Source organism: Stenella coeruleoalba (genome assembly GCF_951394435.1).
Source record: "Stenella coeruleoalba genome assembly, chromosome: 1".
Classification (NCBI taxonomy): Eukaryota; Metazoa; Chordata; class Mammalia; order Artiodactyla; family Delphinidae; genus Stenella; species Stenella coeruleoalba.
In genome coordinates, this window is record NC_137169.1 from 39,751,772 (window position 1) to 39,771,627 (window position 19,856).

General features: G+C 48.0%; 1 protein-coding gene across 2 annotated transcripts in view; it reads right to left on the reverse strand.

The window, feature by feature from the left end:
- LOC307188045 (BEN domain-containing protein 5) overlaps positions 1-19,856 on the reverse strand; it is a gene marked incomplete at its 3' end in the record, with an annotated part of 1,401,459 nt that overhangs the window by 52,878 nt on the left and 1,328,725 nt on the right. For both annotated transcript variants that reach the window (XM_079924747.1, XM_079924746.1), the window contains exons 10-11: positions 18,836-18,988; positions 16,179-16,341 (exon numbers count right to left, since the gene is read on the reverse strand). In XM_079924747.1, the coding sequence (XP_079780873.1) occupies positions 16,179-16,341; positions 18,836-18,988 (316 nt within the window). The remainder of the gene's footprint in view (positions 1-16,178; positions 16,342-18,835; positions 18,989-19,856) is intronic.

The window sequence follows — 19,856 nt, forward strand, 5'->3', positions numbered from 1 at the left end:
CACTGGTGCTGGCATCTGCTGAAGGAACGCTTAAGAGGCCACAGGTCACTCCTCCCAACATGGGGCCCTGGGTGAGACGTTCCCTTGAGAGTTCAGTGCTGGGAAATTCTTTGTGTGGTTTCAGGGTGGCATGGGCTTTTGTTGTAACTAGCACACACAGTAAACAAATGGCGAGCACGTTAAAGTAACTGGCCCACCGACACATGCACCAGGACGTCATGTGGGACCTCGGGAGATGACTCCTCCCCGCACTCCCACCAAGGGCGCACTGGGAAGAGGAACTCCCTTGACATCCTTACACCCTCTGGTTGTCCCTTAGCTCAGTTCACAGGCCCGGATGGCACACTTGGTCAAAAATCCACTCTGCCCACTTGGGGAGGCAGAAAAGACAGACTGTGATCCCTGAAAGACAACTCCTTCAAGGTGAAGGTCAAGTCCCCGCTTTTCTGAAGAGCTCGATAAGTGGTATTTGAATCTGAATCTGTACTGAGGTATGAGGAGAGGGGAAGGGGGAAGAGGGCGGGGGCGCGGAGGACTGGAGAGGAGAGGAAGAATAGAAAGCCTAGTGGGGCTGCCAGGGAAGGAAGGGGAAGGAGTGCTGAGGCTGCCTGTGCCCCTTTAGTCCTCACCACCACCAGTTAAGGGGCTGGAGCTCTGCGCACCTGCACAGCAGAGTGTAAGCAGAGGACACTGGAATCCAATGCAGATTTGGTGCAAAACGTTTCCCCTGTTTGTCTTAAGAGAGGAAGGGTACTAATGAGGAAGAAGGAGAGAGAAAGGAAAAGTGGAGGACAGGAGAGGGGAGACAGGAGGCTGCGGGGAACGAGAAGACAGCAGGTGGAGGCGAAGGAGGGCACACTAGACACTGTGTGAGTGTGTGTGTCTGTCTGAGAGACAGAGTCCAATAGACTGACAGAGAAGACTGGTGGGGAAGAGGAGAGAGAGACAGAGACAGAGGGGAGAGGGAAGAAATAGTCGGGAGGGGGGATGCCCATGCAGGGAGAAAACTGGGAGAGGTGAGTGGATGTGTCCCTCCCTCCTCCCAGCCCAGACAAAGGACTTGGCGGCTTCCCAACCCTCTGCAGGATGAAGCCAGACTCTCAAAGGCAGCCATGCACCCTGGGGGCCAGGAGAGGGCACCTCAACCCCAGACAACAGCAACGGAGCTGGAGCCGCAGCCGGTGGTCACCGCCAGGCAGGCAGATGAGAGGCGGAGGGAGGGGAGGGGAGGAGAGGCGAGCCTCCGGCTCAGGTCTGTGGGTTACCAGCTCTCAGTGGAGCCAGGATCCTGTGCACATCCCTGCAGACACAGGATGGGCCATGACCTGGTCTGGGTCCCCCTTGGCTGCCTTTGTCCCAGCCCAGTGCCTCCTTTGGCCCTGCCCCGCCCCGCCCCTACTCTATTCCACATTTCTGTCCTGAAGGGCAGTGTCCCTCCAACTTCTCCCCATGGGCCCCCCTCCTCCCCTTCATCAAGAATCATCGCTTCCTTGAGTACAGGGAAGACTAATTTTCAAAACCATTTCTTAAATACTCTGCCATCTGATCTGCACAAGCGTTCACAAGTTGGGCAGCGGCAGGGAGAGGGCGACACCAGGGCACTGAGGTGGGGTGTCACTTGTTTGTGATCACATTAAAAAAAATAAAAGTCACGGCACTCTCCCGTCTGTAACTTCCCTAAGGAGAACTTAAGCATGTTACTGTTTCCTCAACACCAGGATTAAGGAGTGCTTACATATATTGTCTCTGAGCACCAAATACCTAACCTTGTCACACCCTGAGTCTTGGTCTCAGTCCCACATCTTGACCATAGACGACTTTGTCCTGATGAGAAGTTCTAAACCAGGCACATGAATCCAGATGACGGAGTCTGACTCTACTGGGATAGCTGAGAAATCCAAACACGCTTTGAAAAGGATTGATGCTATTTAAGTATCTTAGGAACCCCTTTAGAATCTTAAGAACGCTTCATGGAAATTTCCATGAAACCTCCAGCCTGCACTGATATCACTGATTCCTGATGGTCCAGATACTTATTACTTCGATTTCACCCAATTCAGTACTTGACCAGAAACAGTAATAATATTATTATTTATTGAGTGCCTACCATGTTCCAGGTAATTTATTAGGCACCTGAGATTTTTTTTTTTTATGTTTCTGTCTACTTGAAACAACCCTATGAGGTAAGTAGCATAATCATCACTGTTATAGATAGGCAAAGTCGGGCTCAGAGAGCTTAGGTCTCTTGCCCAAGGTCACACAACTAGTAAACAGCAGAGCCAAGATCTGTACCCAGGTCAGCCTGGCTCCAAACACCAAGCTCTTTTCCTCCTCTTGTCAAACAATGGCATCTCTTAGTTACATCTCAGCTATAATTAGCTCAACCGTCTGGCTGGTTTCTTCAAAGAAACTGTCCTCTAGTAGGGCACTGAGATTTGGACTTGGTAAAGGAAGAAACAAATCCAAGCTTCTGGGAGGGGACTGCTCCACCATCTACAAGCTGTCACCTGAGCAGGCTTCCTCTATTCGACTGTTTCTGCACTTTTGGAGCCGGGAACTGGTTGTGGCTAAGGACAGACACTCAGGGACAACATGCACCGCCCCCTCCCCGTTTATGAAGATAGATAATAATACTCATCTCTTAGACTGCTGGGGGGAATCAAACAAGATGATGGCTCTGAATGTACTTTATACACCCATAAGGGCTGTTCACTTCCTGATGGCCCATTCAGGGCTCAGCATCCTGTAGGAGCTCTGTAAGTATCATAAATATATTTTGCTTTGAACGGAAATCCAAGCATCCTCTGTCTCCTCTCCTGTCTCCACTGACTCATGGCAAAATGTCCTCAGACCGAGAGCAGTGGTCCTGACCTCCTGCTCCTTCCAGGTTCCATTTTTCATCCTCCCGGTCACAACTCCCACCTCCTGCCTCTCCAGACACATCAACACGCCAGGCACGGCCACAGCTTCAGCTAAGGGCCCTCGCCTCGGACAGGGCTGGCAGCTGCCTCCTCTTCTTGGCAGGACATTTATCATCTTGAGGAAAATACTGACGGATAAGAAACCCCAGACAGACAGCGTGTCCCACCGGGCATGCAGCCTGCTGCTTGGGAGGTGAGATTTGAGGTGCTGGCTCCAGATCTTTCTGGAAGAAAGGGAGGGTTGGTGGACCTGTGGCACCTGGGCTGTGCCCACAGGGGGTTAACAAAATCCTAGGGATGACTGTGCCCAGTACATAGATGTTCAATAAACGCGAGTTAGACCCAAGCTCAATAGGCCCTTTGAATGAGGCCTGGAGGATGGAGGCCCTTTGTCCAAACCCACCATTTCACAGATGGGAAAGTGGGATCCAGGGAAGACTAGAGATTTGCTGAGCATCACGCCCACAGCAAGTCAGTGGCCAAAACCGGATGAACAAAGTCCAGGGCTCAAGAGTCTCACATCAGAACACTGTCCACCTCACAACAATGCCAATAAGATAGCCCCAAACCGCTTCCCTGGTGGCGCAGTGGTTGAGAGTTCGCCTGCCGATGCAGGGGACGTGGGTTCATGCCCCGGTCCGGGAAGATCCCACATGCCGTGGAGCGACTAGGCCCGTGAGCCATGGCCGCTGAGCCTGCGCGTCCAGAGCCTGTGCTCCGCAACGGGAGAGGCCACAACAGTGAGAGGCCCGCGTATGGCAAAAAAAAAAAAAAAAGATAGCCCCAAACCTCTGGTCAGATGTGACGATCTGAGAAACTGGAATTATTGGTTCCCTCCGGAAATCAGGAAAAGGGGGACCTTCGACTTAATTTCAGAGCCAGTGTCCAGGGAGCACATCCTTTTAAAGATGAAAGGAGCGGGAAGAAGGCAGAGCAGAGGAGTGTAACTGGGTGAGGCGGTACCCATCTATCCGCTGCCCGCTCCTATCTCCCCTGACCGTCCCCCTGGCCTCCCCGCTGCCATGATGCTCTCCCTGCAGCGCTGGTTTGCCAGCAGATCATCAGTCCTTCACCAACTGGCTCCCACAGACCTCTCCAGCCTCACTGACTCTCACTCCCCAACTTGCACCCCAAGCCCCTGACTTGCCCAAAGGAGGGAAGCAGCTCTCTCAGGGCTGCAGACTCTGCACACGCTGCCCTCCCTGCCTGGCCTGCAAGCCCCTTCCAGGTCGGTGCTGCTTCTCACCACCCTCTGTGCCCCCACTGTCACAACACTGTGCTGCAGCCACTCGCTCACCTGTCCGCCCACCGCACGGGAACTTCTCCAGGCAGACACTGTTACCACCCATCGCTGCACCCCCAGAAGCCAGGCCAGGTCCTGGCGCATAATAAGTGCTCAGTAAGTGTGGTCTCCGTTCTCCCCCACGTAGAGGTTCAAGCTGGAGCTGCCTCCACTGGCTCTCGTTCTGACCTCTAGGGCCACATAGAACAGATCTATGCCCTCTGCTGCATGATGACTCTTTAGAAATTGACCAAAGCAAAGAGTCCAGATGTTTTCTTTCTAAGGAGAATACCCCCGATTCCTTGGCCAGTTCCTCACAGGCGACAGTGTTGGGTAGGGTAACAAACCATCCTGCTTTACCCAGGACTGTCCTGGGTTTAGCACCGCAAGTCCCCTGTCCCAGGAAACCCCTCAGTCCCAGGCAAACCTGGACACGTGGTAAATCTAGTTTTATCTTCCCCTCCCATCCTAGGTCTTCAGAGACCATGCACCATTTTCTCAATGGCCTGCATAGGTGGGGGGTAGGCAGCAATGAACCCAGGGCTCCAGGGGTCGATGACACCACAAGGCAAAGAAAGGCCAGCACCTCCTTGCTCGCAACATTGGCCTCCGTTAATGCAGCCAGTCGGCATCAATTCCGGCACGGGAACAGTGTGTGGTGGCTGTGCGGGTTGATGCATTTGCCTTGTGGGCTAACGTGGAGTTTTATAGTGTCAACAAAGATGCCTAAGGCAACTTACCACATAGGAGACCTTGTTCCCCCAAAGCAGTGCTTCCAAAGTTGCTTTGGTTTTATTTGTTTACTGTAAAGACAGAAATTTTCAATACCTTTGTTCTCAATATTGCCTGAGTCCTTCAAGTGTTCCAGGCATTCATCCTTTCCACAATTACTTATTAAACACCTACAATGTGGCAGACAGTCCCTCTCAGTGTCCTTGGGGCTGCTCAGAGACCCAAATCTGCAACTGGTTGGAACAGACTTGGGGTAAAGTTCTGCTACTTTGGGGCCTCTCCCCACATTTGTACAGTAAGATAATAGAAACACAAGTAAGTGTGTATATAAGTGTGCAAGTGAACTTGAATATAAACAAACAGGTTCAAATTTCTGAAGAAGCAGCTGGAATTTCTCTGACTGTCAGCGAACAGCCATGATCCTGAGACAATATCAACTATTTTTATCAGCAACGTGGTTTCCATGGAGCCTTGCAGCGCTGCTAGTGAAGGCGGACGGTTAGCACCATAAAATAACTTTACAACTTTGTAATTTGTACCTCTCTGCTGTCAGTAATATTAACAGCATTTCGAATTTTGGCTATAAACTTGACAATAGCAGATAAAACCCTTAGAAACCTCATTTTGGGGGGATGAGGGAGGCTGCGGGAAGGTAATGACGTTTTGGTTTTCCAGGCCTGGGTAGAAGGTGCACTTTGATCTGGAGGTGGGAAATGGGAGGGCCAAGGCAGGGCTCACAAAGAGCAAGGCAGCTGAGCTGGGGTACCACAGAGACAGGGTCTGGGTGGCAGGACGTCTGGGTGATCAGAGACTACAAACATGTCAAGACTGGGGGCAGGGGTTACAGAGAGTGGGGCTATAGGATGGGCAAGAGCTGGCTGGTGGGTCCCAACCTCTGTGGGGTTTTGTCCTACAGGAAAGGAAGGGAAACTGGGCCAACTGTAGAGCAGGGAGGAAAGTAAGACAAAGCCCACCAGGCAGAATTGAGAGAGCAGCCCGGGGCATGTTATTTGACTTTTTTGGGCTTGAATTTCCCTATATGTAAAAGGTACTTATCTCATAAACCCAAGCACACGTGGTCACCTTATCTTTGAAAAGGAGGCAAGAATATACAATGGAGAAAAGACAGCCTCTTCAATAAGTGGTGCTGGGAAAACTGGACAGCTACATGTAAAAGAATGAAATTAGAACACTCCCTAACACCACACACAAAAATAAACTCAAAATGGATTAGAGACGTAAATGTCAGGCCGGACACTATAAAACTCTTAGAGGAAAACATAGGCAGAACACTTTATGACGTAAATCAAAGCAAGATCTTTTTTGACCCACCTCCTAGAGAAATGGAAATAAAAACAAAAATAAACAAATGGGACCTAATGAAACTTCAAAGCTTTTGCACAGCAAAGGAACACATAAGACGAAAACACAACCCTCAGAATGGGAGAAAATATTTGCAAACAAAGCAACTGACAAAGGTTTAATCTCCAAAATATACAAGCAGCTCATGCAGCTCAATATCAAAAAAACAAACAACCCAATCCAAAAATGGGCAGAAGACCTAAAAAGACATTTCTCCAAAGAAGATATACAGATTGCCAACAAACACATGAAAGGATGCTCAACATCACTAGTTATTAAGAGAAATGCAAATCAGAACTACAATGAGGTATCACCTCACACCATCAGAATGGCCATCATCAAAAAATCTACAAATAATGCTGGAGAGGGTGTGGAGAAAAGGGACCTCTCTTGCACTGTTGGTGGGAATGTAAATTGATACAGCCACTATGGAGAACAGTATGGACGTTTCTTAAAAAACTAAAAATAGAACTACCATATGACCAGCAATCCCACTACTGGGCATATACCCTGAGAAAACCATAATTCAAAAAGAGTCATGTACCAAAATGTTCATTGCAGCTCTATTTACAATAGCCAGGACATGGAAGCAACCTAAGTGCCCATTGACAGATGAATGGATAAAGAAGATGTGGCACATATATACAATGGAATATTACTCAGTCATAAAAAGAAACAAAATTGAATAATTTGTAGTGAGGTGGATGGACCTAGAGACTGTCCTACAGAGTGAAGTAAGTCAGAAAGAGAAAAACAAATACTGTACGCTAACACATATATATGGAATCTAAGAAAAAAAAAAAAGCTTCTGAAGGACCTAGGGGCAGGACAGGAATAAAGACACAGACGTAAAGAATGGACTTGAGGACGCGGGAAGGGGGAAGGGTAAGGTGGGACAAAGTGAGAGAGTGGCATGGACATATATACACTACCAAACGTAAAATAGATAGCTAGTGGGAAGCAGCCGCATAGCTCAGGGAGATCAGCTCAGTGCTTTGTGTCCACCTAGAGGGGTGGGCTAGGGAGGGTGGGAGGGAGATGCAAGAGAGAGGGGATATGGGGATATATATATATATATATATATATATATATATATATATATATATATATATATATATAGCTGATTCACTCTGTTATACAGCAGAAACTAACACAACAATGTAAAGCAATTATACTCCAATAAAGATTTTTTTAAAAAAGGTACTTATCTCAAAGGCCAAAAATCAAATGATTCTTTCTATATCCATCTATCTATCTATCTGTCTATCTATCTACCTAATGATTTGGAAATAAACTTGGAGATCATATCATTTCATCTTCTAATCGAAAGATAGGAAAATTTGGACCCAAAGAGAAAGGAACTCCCCAAACCTACATGGCAAGCTGGAGGCAAAGCCAATCCTGTAATGCAGGAAGCACATCCCACCTCATGAAGCACATCTCAACATTATTATTTTTACCATTATTACTACTACTATTAATCATTCATTCATTCAGCCAGTCATTCAGCCATTTAGTAAGCATTTGTATTTACAGACCAAATTCTAGTCCATGTCTGCGTGGAGGAGAAAAAAGATTCTAACCGGCTTCAGTCCCGTTTAGTCGTCTGTTCCCAAAGCCCTCTTTGCAAAGCATTATTTTGTTTATGAATCTTAACAAAGGCTTGACCTTGGCCATCACAAGTAGGAACTGGGAAGTACCTGGGTATCTTTCCTTGCCACCCAACAGGTCAGACCTGACTGCTTCCTACTCTTCTGTATAAAAAGTGAAGCTTCCTCCCCAAGAAAGAAAACCCAGGCAGTACTCCCCTCCACCTGATAACCACCACAGCACACACACATATTCACACTCACTGTCCTATTAGTGAGCCAACTAGCAGATGCAGGTGAAGCTTCCTTCCACTTCATTCATTCCTTCATTCATTCACATTCACTGAGGGTCTACCTAGTACCAGGCTTTAGCCAGAGAAGTAAAATGATTTAACCAAGGTCACACAGCTTTATGAGGGGGGGAGGGCAGAAGACTGTTCCAGAACTGGGATCTTGATTCCCAGCCCAGCATTCTTTTCACCAACTCAAGGGAAAGCCCACCTTGACGGTGCACACCAAGAAAATCCCTTCCTTCCTTATGACTCTACAGTAGCTTGTGGAAGAGTCTGTCTGAAGCCCAGGTCTCTTCCCAGAAATTCTGGCCCATAGAACCATCTGCCTACCAAACTTCTCCATTTGTATGTCACATGAGCCCCCTACACTTAACACATCCCAAACAGAGCTCAGAATATCCCCCTCTCCAACCCCTTTCTCCAATAGTTGTGTTTAAGTGATTGGCGCCACCGTCCGCCATGTTGTTCAAGTTGAGAAACTGGGCATCTTCCTTGACTTCTTCCTTTACCTCCACACCCAAGCCATCACCCAAAATAGTCAATTCTACCAGTTAGATAATAGAACACGTTATTAAGATGGAACTGTCTTAGTCTTGGTTTTGCTGAGATCCCAAGTCTGTAGATACCACATTGCAAAGTGAGGTAGGAAACTACCAGGCAGGACTTGCAAAAGGAAACCAGAAAACCAGATTTGCAAACTTTAGCTCTCCGTCAGACAAGAGGGCCACCGGAGGGTGCAGTGCCCTAACGGAGGTGAACCCCAGATCACCGTGGACTCAGGTAGGACCCATGAACAATCGGCCTGAGCTCATGCACTTGCCCACATCAGCGCTCTCCAGCCCCGGGGCAGGTGTGTCTGAGGAGGCCCACAAGGGACTGCCAGGCCTTCTCAGGGAGTACCAGTCACCCAAGACCTTTCCTACACTTTCCTCCTGTCCCTCATGCTGCTCTGCCTTGGAGGGGTAAATATCTAGGGTTAGCCAGATGGGGGAAAGGGCTGAAAATGAAGTCGGGGAAACAGGAGTCACCTCGAGCAGCCTGTCTGAGACAGGCCTGAGCTAGAGGATGTGGAAGGTTTTACTTTGAAGAGGTTCAATGGCTTTGATTGGACGAGACACAGTCATTGCTGAACTGAGACTGTTTGGTGACCAGAATTAATTAGAAAACTTTTAATTTCCCGAGAGTGATTAGAAAGTCTTGGGGTTTGTAAGAGCTTTTATATCTCTAGATCTAGATGTAGAATCTATACGCATCTATGGGCAGGGTCAATGGGAGACAAAACATATTTTATAATTGTACGCTGTTTCTTGTTTAATGTACCTGTTACATAGCTCACAAATCTTTCTCCTTCTATTCGTGGTCTGGTTCTGCCTATGTTTATTTATCACCTACTGTTTCTGGCCCAACTCCAACTTCCTTCCAGTACTTTGGAGGCACATCCTCTCTCTGGCATCTGGGCTTTCTCCTGTATGTCTCCTTCTACCAGGAAGGTGGATCTACCCTGCTTCTGCTGCCTGCATCCCATCCACCCTGGAGGCCTGAGCCCTAGTTACTCCTCCTCCAGGAAGTCCTCCTTCCTTCTCCTTCTTCACCGCTCCTTCAGGGTTAGATGGCTCCCATGTGCATCCCCAACCAGCAGAGCTTCCCTCTGCCTGATCGTTTATCCCTCTGTGCTGCTGTCTCTACCTTTTTCCCTCCTCTCAAAACTGTCTCCTTCTTGAAGGCAGGAACCATGCCTTATTCATCTGCCTATTTCTAGTGTCTAGCGAGTTCTGTGGGATGGATGAGTATATAAATGGTATCTTCAATGTCTGCTGTATGTTTCAGAGGACTCAGTACAAGGCACGTAGTGGGCTCTGAATCGAGACCAAGATAACTAACTGAGTTCTAAAGCTCTGCATTTCGTCTTGGCTACAGCAGCCGTTCCCTTCTCCTAGAGACAGCATTTTCTGATTTCAAGGTGTCCACAGCTATAAGTGTGTGTGGAAATCAGTCTGCTTAGGGCCCAAGGTCTGTGTTTCCAATGTTTTTCTCATCCATTATGTCAAAGAGCTATTTCCTTTTGGCTTGTAACCAGACCATAAACAAAGGCCAGAGAAACTCTGGGTTATTTTATGATTCCAGTTTAGCCTTTCTCTCTCTCTCTCTCTTTTTTTTAAAAAATTGTTTGAACAGAGCATATTTATTACTTGGCAGGCCAGTAAAATGTAAATAAGGTTTCTGAAGAATGGTCCAAAATTCTCAGGAATTTATCATTTCACAACAACAACAGAAACAACAAACCACAGGAAGGAAAGGCAAGGGAGCTAATATTTAATGGCACTGAGTATATGCCCAGTCATTTATCCGCTTTCTCTCACGTAACCCTCCAAACAACACTGTGAAGTACATAATCATTATCTGCACTTTCCTGATGAAGAAACTGAGGTTAAATAACTGAGTTAGGGTCCTCAGCTAGAATGACAGAAAGCGGAACTCACACCCACGCCTCTGACCAGAGCTGTATTCTTGCTACAACCTGAACAGAGACCACCAGCCAGGGCAGCAGCCTCTGAGGATGGCTTCATTTAGATTCTGTTGAAAGTTAGAAGTCTTCCTCCCAGAAAATGAACTCCACATTTGTACTCACAGTTTTGCATAAATTTTAGACAGTTCATAGGCTCTTCTTGAAGCCCATCCATAAAGCCCTCGATTAAGAACCCTTTAACTAAAAGAATGAAAATAGCTATCGTCTTGGCTTGATCAGTTGTCCAGGACACTTCTGTGCTGATTTTCCCTACTGGACTGAAACTCATGCTCATGGGGTCACTCAGTCTTAAGACTCAGACATAACATAACTGTGGATTCTTGATATCATAAATTCATCTAAACAGGGAATTATTAAATTTTAAATTTTAGAATCAGAAAAATCTTAGAATATTAGAGCTGGAAGGAACCAGAATACAGACAAGTCCACACATAGTTTCATTGTGCAGCTCTGACAGGTAGGAAGTATCAGACACTGAGCCTAAGAGAAGGGACAGGGCCTGCTTGAGGCTACCCAGTAATGGTGATGGAATCAGGATTCAAACCCCTGGTTGCTGGATTCAAAGACAGATCATCGGGTTGAAGATTCAACCAGTGGAAGGAAAGTCATGCAGTCTGCATGGAGATGAGAAAAGTGGTGACAGAGGAACCTTTGTTGAGTTCCTATCAGGTGCCAGGCAGTGCAAGGGGATTGGAGATCTATTGCATCTTTTCGCTACCCCAATAAGCCTCACCCAAAGTGAGTATTATTATTTTTATTTTACAAATGGGGGAACGGGCTCAGAGTGGTGAGATAACCAGCCCAAGGTCACACAGCTAGGGAAGCATCAGTGTCTATGGCTATATGACCCTGATGTAGTGGGGAGGAGAGCCAGAGAGCAAGACCCTGGTAATGTTTAGCTGCTGCTTTTCCAGGGAGAAAAATTAAACCGACAGATACATATGTTCTGGAAGGTAAGGAGGTGGACACTACTGTGGGCCTTGGTGAAATATCCCTCAGGATTCTCCACCTCCCCTAGCTCTTCTCTGGTCTTCCTCTCACCCAGCACCCTCTGGCTAGCTAATGTGGCCTTCATGCACCCTGATGCTGGGAAGGGCATACTCTGGATGACAGAATTAAAACCCCTCACCATGGGAACTGCACATACCCACTCGCTGTGTGAACCACATGGCGTTCTGAGGTCCAGGTCCTCCGTTACGGTGATCCCACCAAGGCCTTTTGCCCCGCGTACCCTACCAACACAGCCCCTGGTCTTCTGCTCTCACAGCCCTGACAACCTTCTTTAACATAAATGCGGGTCCTCATTCATAGTCACGTAAACCTTTTCGATGTTTTAACCAATAGTCGCTTAATATTTAAAGCTTACGGTGCACACTCATATATATTATTTCATTTAACCTCCTTGCAACTCAGTGAGGTTGAGCGTTACTAGGTCCTCCTCTTACAGACAAGGACACTGAGACACAGTGAGGCTATATAACTTGCCCGTGGTGACACATCCTGTAAATGGCTGAGCCTGGATTCAAATCCAGATCTGTCTCAATTGAAAGTCTGCTCTCTTTTCATGAATATTATTCCCATAGCAGGGGTTAAGAAAGCAGGAAGGTTCTTGGTTGCCTTTGTGAGGGTGATGAAGCTTACCTCAGGGCGGCTGGAGGATTGCCGAAGGGTGGGATGATGTTGGTGCTGTCATCAGATCCAGGTCTCCTGACTCCCAGTCTAGAGGACGCTTCCTCCCAGACCATATTGCCATTCCTATCAGACCATGTAATTTCTTTTTCTGATTGGGACACAGAGCCAGCAGCCAACAAAGATCACAATCTGTCTGCCTGAAGTCTCCCTCTGTTTTTTTTTTTTTTTTTTAATGCATTTCAAACAAGAACCAGGTTAAATCACACTCATGTGTGTTGAACTGGCCTGCACTTCTCTGGAGAAACTTCAGATTCCTCTTCTTGTCCCCTAGATGACAGATAAGATGGGGTGACCCAACAGCACCGCGGCCTGTTCAGCTCCTGCACAGCCTCGCTACCCATCACCCTTAACCCCTTCCAAACGCTGGCTTCTGGTCCCCACCGACATCCCCAACCAATAACTTCCCAAGTCTTCTCAGTGCCACATTCTAAATATTCCACAGCACCACCCGAGTCTAGGCTTGAGTCATTTCCCACCTGGATTGTCATAACGGCCTCCTAGTGTGTCTCTGTCTACAGCCTTGGCCCCTCCAATCTAACCTTCCCAGTGCAGCCAGAGGGGCCTCCCACTGCTCTTTAAAGCCCTTCTACTGCTCTTCACAGTCCTTACCATTTAAATTCCTAACAGGCTGCCATTTTGGTCTCATCTCCTGCATCTGAAGTCCTTCAGCCATACCCGACCCCTTACAGCTCCAACAGTCCACCTTCCTTCCTCCCCTTTCTGTCTGCAATGCCCTTCCTACAACGACCCACCCCAAGCAATCTGCCTAATTTCTACTCAGTCTTAAAAACTCAGCTTAGATGTCTCTTCCGCCGGGAAGCCTTCCCTGACTTCCCGAAACTGTGTTTGAGTCTCCTCCTATCCCCATATGCAGACATTTTTGTCTTCAGTATGTTCCCTGCTACACATCCCCTGTGCCTAGAGCTTCACCTGGCTTATGGCAGACACTCAATATATACATTTAAATGAACATTTCCCATGGCTCTCTGGAATTCCTCCACCACAGAACTTACCCCACAGATTATAACTGCCTCTTTCCTTTTCCGGCTCCTCAGATAGACCAAAAGCTCTGTGAGTCAGGGACCATGGCTTCTTGGTCAATATTTTACCCCAGTGCCTAGTAGGATACCTGGCATGTGCTAATGGTGTACTTACTTTTGATGAATGAGGATTGGGTGTTGAGGGGAGGAAACCCTGGGCCTGGGTCAAGGGAGGGGACTTCCACTGAGAGAAACATTTGCTTCTAACACAAAAGCATGTTGGAGGTGCTGAGATAGGGTAGGAGAACCCATCAAACTGGACATCAGAAATCAGCCACAAACTAAGTGCAGGCCACACCTGGCGGGACCCTTCTCTCACTGAGATAAGGCTCACATGTGGGATACCTTTGGTGCGCATGCTCAGACTCTTCTTTCAGACAACTCCCTCTGTCCCCTTTGCCACCACATCAGGGGCAGCACAGAATGTGCGTACGCGTGGAGCACAGGAGTTAGCGGATCCTGGGGAAGCAATGGGCCGCACACCATCGTGTGTGTGTGTGTGTGTGTGTGTGTGTGTGTGTGTGTGTGTGTGTGTGTGTGTATGGGGGCAGTGTGGCACATAGAGATGGCCAGGACTTTGGAAACCAAGGGTCCTCTGCTGCAGAGCAGAGCCTACTCCATTGACCGGTGAGCCAGGTAGTTACTAAAGCAGACTTCAAGGTGACTGTCCCGGTCTCGGTGACTGGGCGGCGGGGGGACTCTCCCTCAGTTCTTACCACAGTCTCTCCAGTGAGGTACTGGATCTGGAACACTGGTCTAACACCTCGTCTGCCTACTGCACGTCCCTCCCTCTGAGGCCATCACCCTGCCCCCATGTCCCCAGCTAGGTTACTGGACCCTCCAGAGCCACGAGGGTGCAACCCTCGTGCAACCACGAGGGTGGACTAGTGCTAAGTCATGTCTCGACCAGAAAGGAAGTTTTCCTGCACAGAGTGTGGTAAGAACTCCACAAACACTCCCCAAGGGTTCAATCAAGGCTGAAAGGAGCACTTCCACTTCTGGGGAGAGAGAGTTTGTATATAGAGAGTTAATATTATCCTTTCCCTTTCTTTTCCATCAACTATAATTCTTTCTCTGAGAAAGCTAAGTGTTCAGAAAGGAGAAATGGGTCAGTCCAAAAACAAAAAGTAAAGAAAAGCAGAAACTGTCACAATCTGTCACAACCCTTATGTACTGACCTTGAAATGGAAATCAATACTCAGGAAACTAGAATTACTAAATAATCCCTAAAAAAATCAAGCAAGCTAGAAAGCGACCTCTAATTTCATCATGACAGGCTTGGGGGTTTTCGGGGACATTTTATGAGGAAGCCAAGAGGAAAAGCGAGTTGGCAAAGGAAATGCAAAGGCAGAGAGAAAGATGCACAGAGGACGAGCAGGAAGGCAGGGAAGATGGAGGGAGGCTAAGGGGAGACAGAGAGGAAAGGACGGTGGGGAAAGGAGAGAAGATGGAGGAGGAGAGGGAGGAACACATCACATGAAGTAAGGAGAGAAAAACACAAGGCGAGAGTTGGAGGGACAGACAGAAGGAGAGGGGGATGGGGACTTCCCTGGTGGCACAGTGGTTAAGAATCCTCCTGCCAATGCAGGACACACGGTTTCGAGCCCTGGTCCGGGAAGATCCCACATGTCACAGAGCAACTAAGCCCATGCGCTGCAACTACTGAACCTGTGCTCTAGAGCCCGTGAGCCACAACTACTGAGCCTGCATGCCACAACTATGGAAATCCATGCACCTAGAGCCCATGCTCCGCAGCAAAGAAAAGCCACCGCAATGAGAAGCCTGCTCACCGCTGCGAAGAGTAGTCCCCACTCGCCGCAACTAGAGAAAGCCCACGCGCAGCAACGAAGACCTAACGCAGCCAAAAATAAATGAATAAATAAATAAATAAATAAAAGTAGAGGGGACAAGGCGGGTACAGACAAGCGAAAGGGAACGTGCGCACAGAGGGAAGACAAAGGGCGGGGGCATAAGCACAGAGAGATGGACGTCTGGTCTATAGACCAGACGTATAGTTGATAAGAGGGAGTGGGGGAAGGAGAGGGATGGACTGGGAGTTTGGGGTTAATAGACGTGAACTATTACATGTTGAATGGATAAACAACAAGGTCCTACTGTAGAGCATGGGGAACTCTATCCAATCTCCTGGGATAAACCATAATGAAAAGGAATATTAAAAAAAGAATGTATGTGTGTGTATAACTGAGTCACTTTGCTGTACAGCAGAGATTGGCACACTAATGTAAATCAACTCTACTCCAATAAAAAATTTAAAAAAAAAAAGAGAAAGAGAGAGAGAGAGACATGTTCAGGGTGAGAAGGAGGGGCCAAGACTGTCAAAGTCTTCCTTAGCAGCCCCGGGATGAGCATCTGGCCTGTGTACTTACATACTTTAGACGATGGAAGACTCACTCCTTTGTGAGGGGACAGAGGGGAGAGAGAGAGAGGGGAGCAACACAGGTATGGGACGGCCATGGGTCCAAGCGCCCGAGGAAGACTTGAGGCATAGCACAGGCAGATGGAGGGGGGTGTCCTTTAGGAGGGCAGAGAGCAAACAGGACAATCCAGAGATGACACCAGCAGAACCAGTCATGTCCATCCTCACCCCAGAGTCTCAGCCCTCACCTGAGTTGGAGACCAAATTCCTGACCTGCTTGGTAAATCCTGGCGGACTTGGGTACTTTCAGCTGGATGCGAGCTGGCCCAGGGCTGGGGGGTGGGGGGGACCTGCGAAGGATACAGGCTTCCTCCGTGTAGGGCACAGCGGCTGTGGTGCCACCGATGATGTAGCTGTAGAAGGAAACCTCGAGGGTGTAGCAATACGAAGTGTGGTCCAGCAGCCCACCGAGGAAGCGACGGCCAGTTCCTGCTTTCACGGCATCTCGGTTAAAGGACGTGCTGGACTGTGAGAGACAAAGAAGGGAGGAGAGAATCAGGGCTGGACACCTGCTGGGTATGGGACCTTGAGCGAGCACCTCTGGATCTCAGCTTCCTCATCTGAAAAGTGGGATGTGACTCCCACTTTGCAAGATTATTGTAAGGATGGATTAAATAGACAAACAATTAAATGAAAGCACCTAGCGCAGTTCTTAGGGCATGGTAACTGCCATTTAGCAAAGATTTGTGGAAATCTGAATGGGGACAGAGGGAGCAAGGAAAAGTAGACAGAGAATAAGGATGATATTACGATAATCAAGACTGAAATTTGGGCACTGCTTTCAACTTTATGATATTGTTTCCCATATAGTATCTCATTTAGGCTTCACCCCCTCGACAGGGGTGTCGTAAAGTTTCCCCTCTAAGGTGAGGTAATGGAAGTTCATAGTAAGTGACACAGGCCTGGACCAGGACTAAGTGACTCCAGACACCCCAACCCTCCTTCACAAAGCTCCCCCTCCGTTAGGGACAGCTGAACTCGTGCTCAGCATCACCAGAGCACAGGGATCACGGCTCTTCTTTACTTGGGTGTCTACTACCACCCATCACAGTGGATAGAGAGGAAAGAGCCAGCAGGTCCGCATTTCAAGTCCTCTCTTCAAAAGTGTGTGAGATGTTAGGCAACTGGCCTTATTGGTCTAAGCCTCAGTTTCCTCATCTGTAAAGCGGTGGTAAAAATCACATCTCTTTTACAGAGCTGTGAGGGTCAGTTCACTTGTGGTTAGAAGGGCTTTCTATGCTAACCCATGGAAATCGCAGTAAATGAAGAACCTGGTTTTAATAAGAGAAGGCATGCCTGTTCGGCAGAATATAAGAGAAGAAGGAAAAGGGGGGGGGGGGAGAAAGAGGGAGAAAGAAAACAGCAAAACAAGACAGATATAGAGACACTGAAAGAAAGAGAGCTGTGTGTATGTATGTGTGTGTGCCTTTTGACGTAAAGGAAAGGATCAGAAAATTAGAGTCTCAGATCAGAAAGGACTGTTGAAGTCGAAGCTCATGTAGTGAAATCCAACTCTCTCATTCTAGAGTTGGGTACCGAGAATCAGAGAAGAGGGGAGACAGAGGCTGGACTAGGATAGATGACCTTGACCCAAGCCCTAAGCTCTTAAGGAGGCTGCAATGCAGGAACGCCATCCGGCAAGGCCAGAAATAAAGCTCCTAGACTACACCCTTTTTGTAGACCCTGGAAACCTCACCCCTGTGAGAGTCTCTGAAGTCTGTGGCCCAGCCTCCTGGAGAATCACAGTCTCCCAGGGTCTCCTCCAGAAGACCACACTCTGCTCTGAAACTGGAGTGGTTTCAAAAAGACAAGCGTTGGCCATCCTCCAGAGATTGCCACAGACATAAGCACGGCTGTTTTTATCCCCAAGCTGCTAATGAGCAGTCATCTCATTCTACCTGTTTCAAATGCTGAGGGACCTTGTCCTAGATCCCCAACTTCTCTGGGCTTTAAGTGTCTCTTGGGTATAAAGTGTTGGATTGGGCCAAATAGTCTCCCAGTTCCTTTCCTGGTGGGGCATGCCAAGATTCTGGGATTCAAAGCATCTTACCTCATGGAGAAATTCATCCTCCCTCCACTAATGTCTAGGCCTGAAGCAACGAGCAGGCACGTTTTCAGCTCATCAACTTCAAAAATTACCATGCCCTTTGTGGGCCTCTCCCCCTCTGGCCACACTGAAATAACAGGCCTCAGAGATTTTGTATCAAAACAAAGAAAAATGTGCAAAAACTCTTTCCCAAGTCTGCTTCCACCACAGGTTGATTCCCCTCCTTATCTTCCCTGCCATTTCTCAATATTCCTTTTTGCTGCAAATTATTCTAACTACCAGTCCACAGCCTCTCCAGTCCTTCCTGGCATGTAAGGGGGTAGTAACAACAGTCTCTGGAGTCTGTTGAGATCTTCACTGCCTGCAAAGTACTTTCATATCTATTATTGCATGTGTCCTCCCAGGAATTTACGAGGCAGGCAAGGCAAAAAATTATCACCCACAAATTACTGACAAAGAAATTGGGGCCCAGAAGGGGCTATGGAGGAAGAGGATGGTGGACATATGACCCCCATCAGCAGACATGTTAGGCTCCTTCTAACAGAATGAAGGCCAAAGGTCTGTGAAAGCAGACCCTGGGCCAGGGTCTGGCGCTGGGAGATGCTCAGTGAGTTTCTTCTCTTGTTAGCGCTGGAATCAGATCAACGAAACCAATGTCAGCTCCTCGGACAAACCAAGCGCTGTCTTTTCAGAGAGTCTCCCTCCCTGATGGGTGATGAGCTGCTTGCAGGTACAGGCAGAGCTTGTTTACCTCTATCTTTATCACCCACGCAAGACCCAGAGCAGAGTAGGTGTTCTGTGAAATGTTAAATCAAACTGAATTGAGTGAGGGGAAAGACAGGGTGGTGATGGGAGGGAGGGGGCAGTTTGGGGAGGGAAGCTGGGGCTGCCTGACTGAGAACTCTTCACTCACGTAGGAGAAGTCCTCGGCATTCTGGCAGAGGAGCTTGGGGAAGACGGCCTGCCTCTGGAACCGCACCTCATCTTCAAAGATGTTGCCATACATGAAGCCATTCATCATGGTGGAGTGGGCATGGATGTCAATATAAAACTCCAGGCTTGTTTTCTGTTGAGAGAAAGGATAACAAATGAGACATCGGGGCCACAGAGTATGCCTTAAACACACACACACACACACACACACACACACACACACACACACATTTCCTTGTGAGCTAGCCCTATGTCTCTTCAGATGTAGCAACTATCTGCAATGTGATTGGAGGGGTTGAGAGTAGCAAGGATCAAGTTCTCCTTACTTTTATTTTTTTAATATATTTATTTTTTTATTTCTTTATTTTAAAATGTTTGGCTGTGTTGGGTCTTTGTTGCTGTGTGCGGGCTTTCTCTAGTTGCGGTGAGCGGGGGCTACTCTTCGTTGCGGTGCGTGGACTTCTCATTGCCGTGGCTTCTCTTGTTGTGGAGCATGGGCTCTAGGCGTGAGGGCTTCAATAGTTGTGGCACGCGGGCTCAGTAGTTGTGGCTCGCGGCTCTTGAGTGCAGGCTCAGTATTTGTGAAGCACAGGCTTAGTTGCTCTGCAGCATGTGGGATCTTCCCGGACCAGGGCTCGAACCTGTGTCCCCTGCACTGGCAGGCGGATTCTTAACCACTGCGCCACCAGGGAAATCCCTCTCCTTACTTTTAACACCATCCGCCTTCAGGGTCTCAGAGCGCTACCATTAGCAGCCCTCTTTAGAGGTCTTCTGAAGTGATGCTACCTACCCAGAACAGTTAACACATTCATGACTAAAGGCATTAGCAGAATTTGTTTCTCTGATTAATGAGAAACACCTTCAGGTGACATAATTGTATTTAAATTGGGCCTGCTAATGGTTTTGCCCCAAGTGGGCCATTTCTAGCTGAGGGATTCTGGGATAAATCATGTACCCGCTTCGAAATTTTTATTTGAAAAATGGGTATTTTAATTCCAACC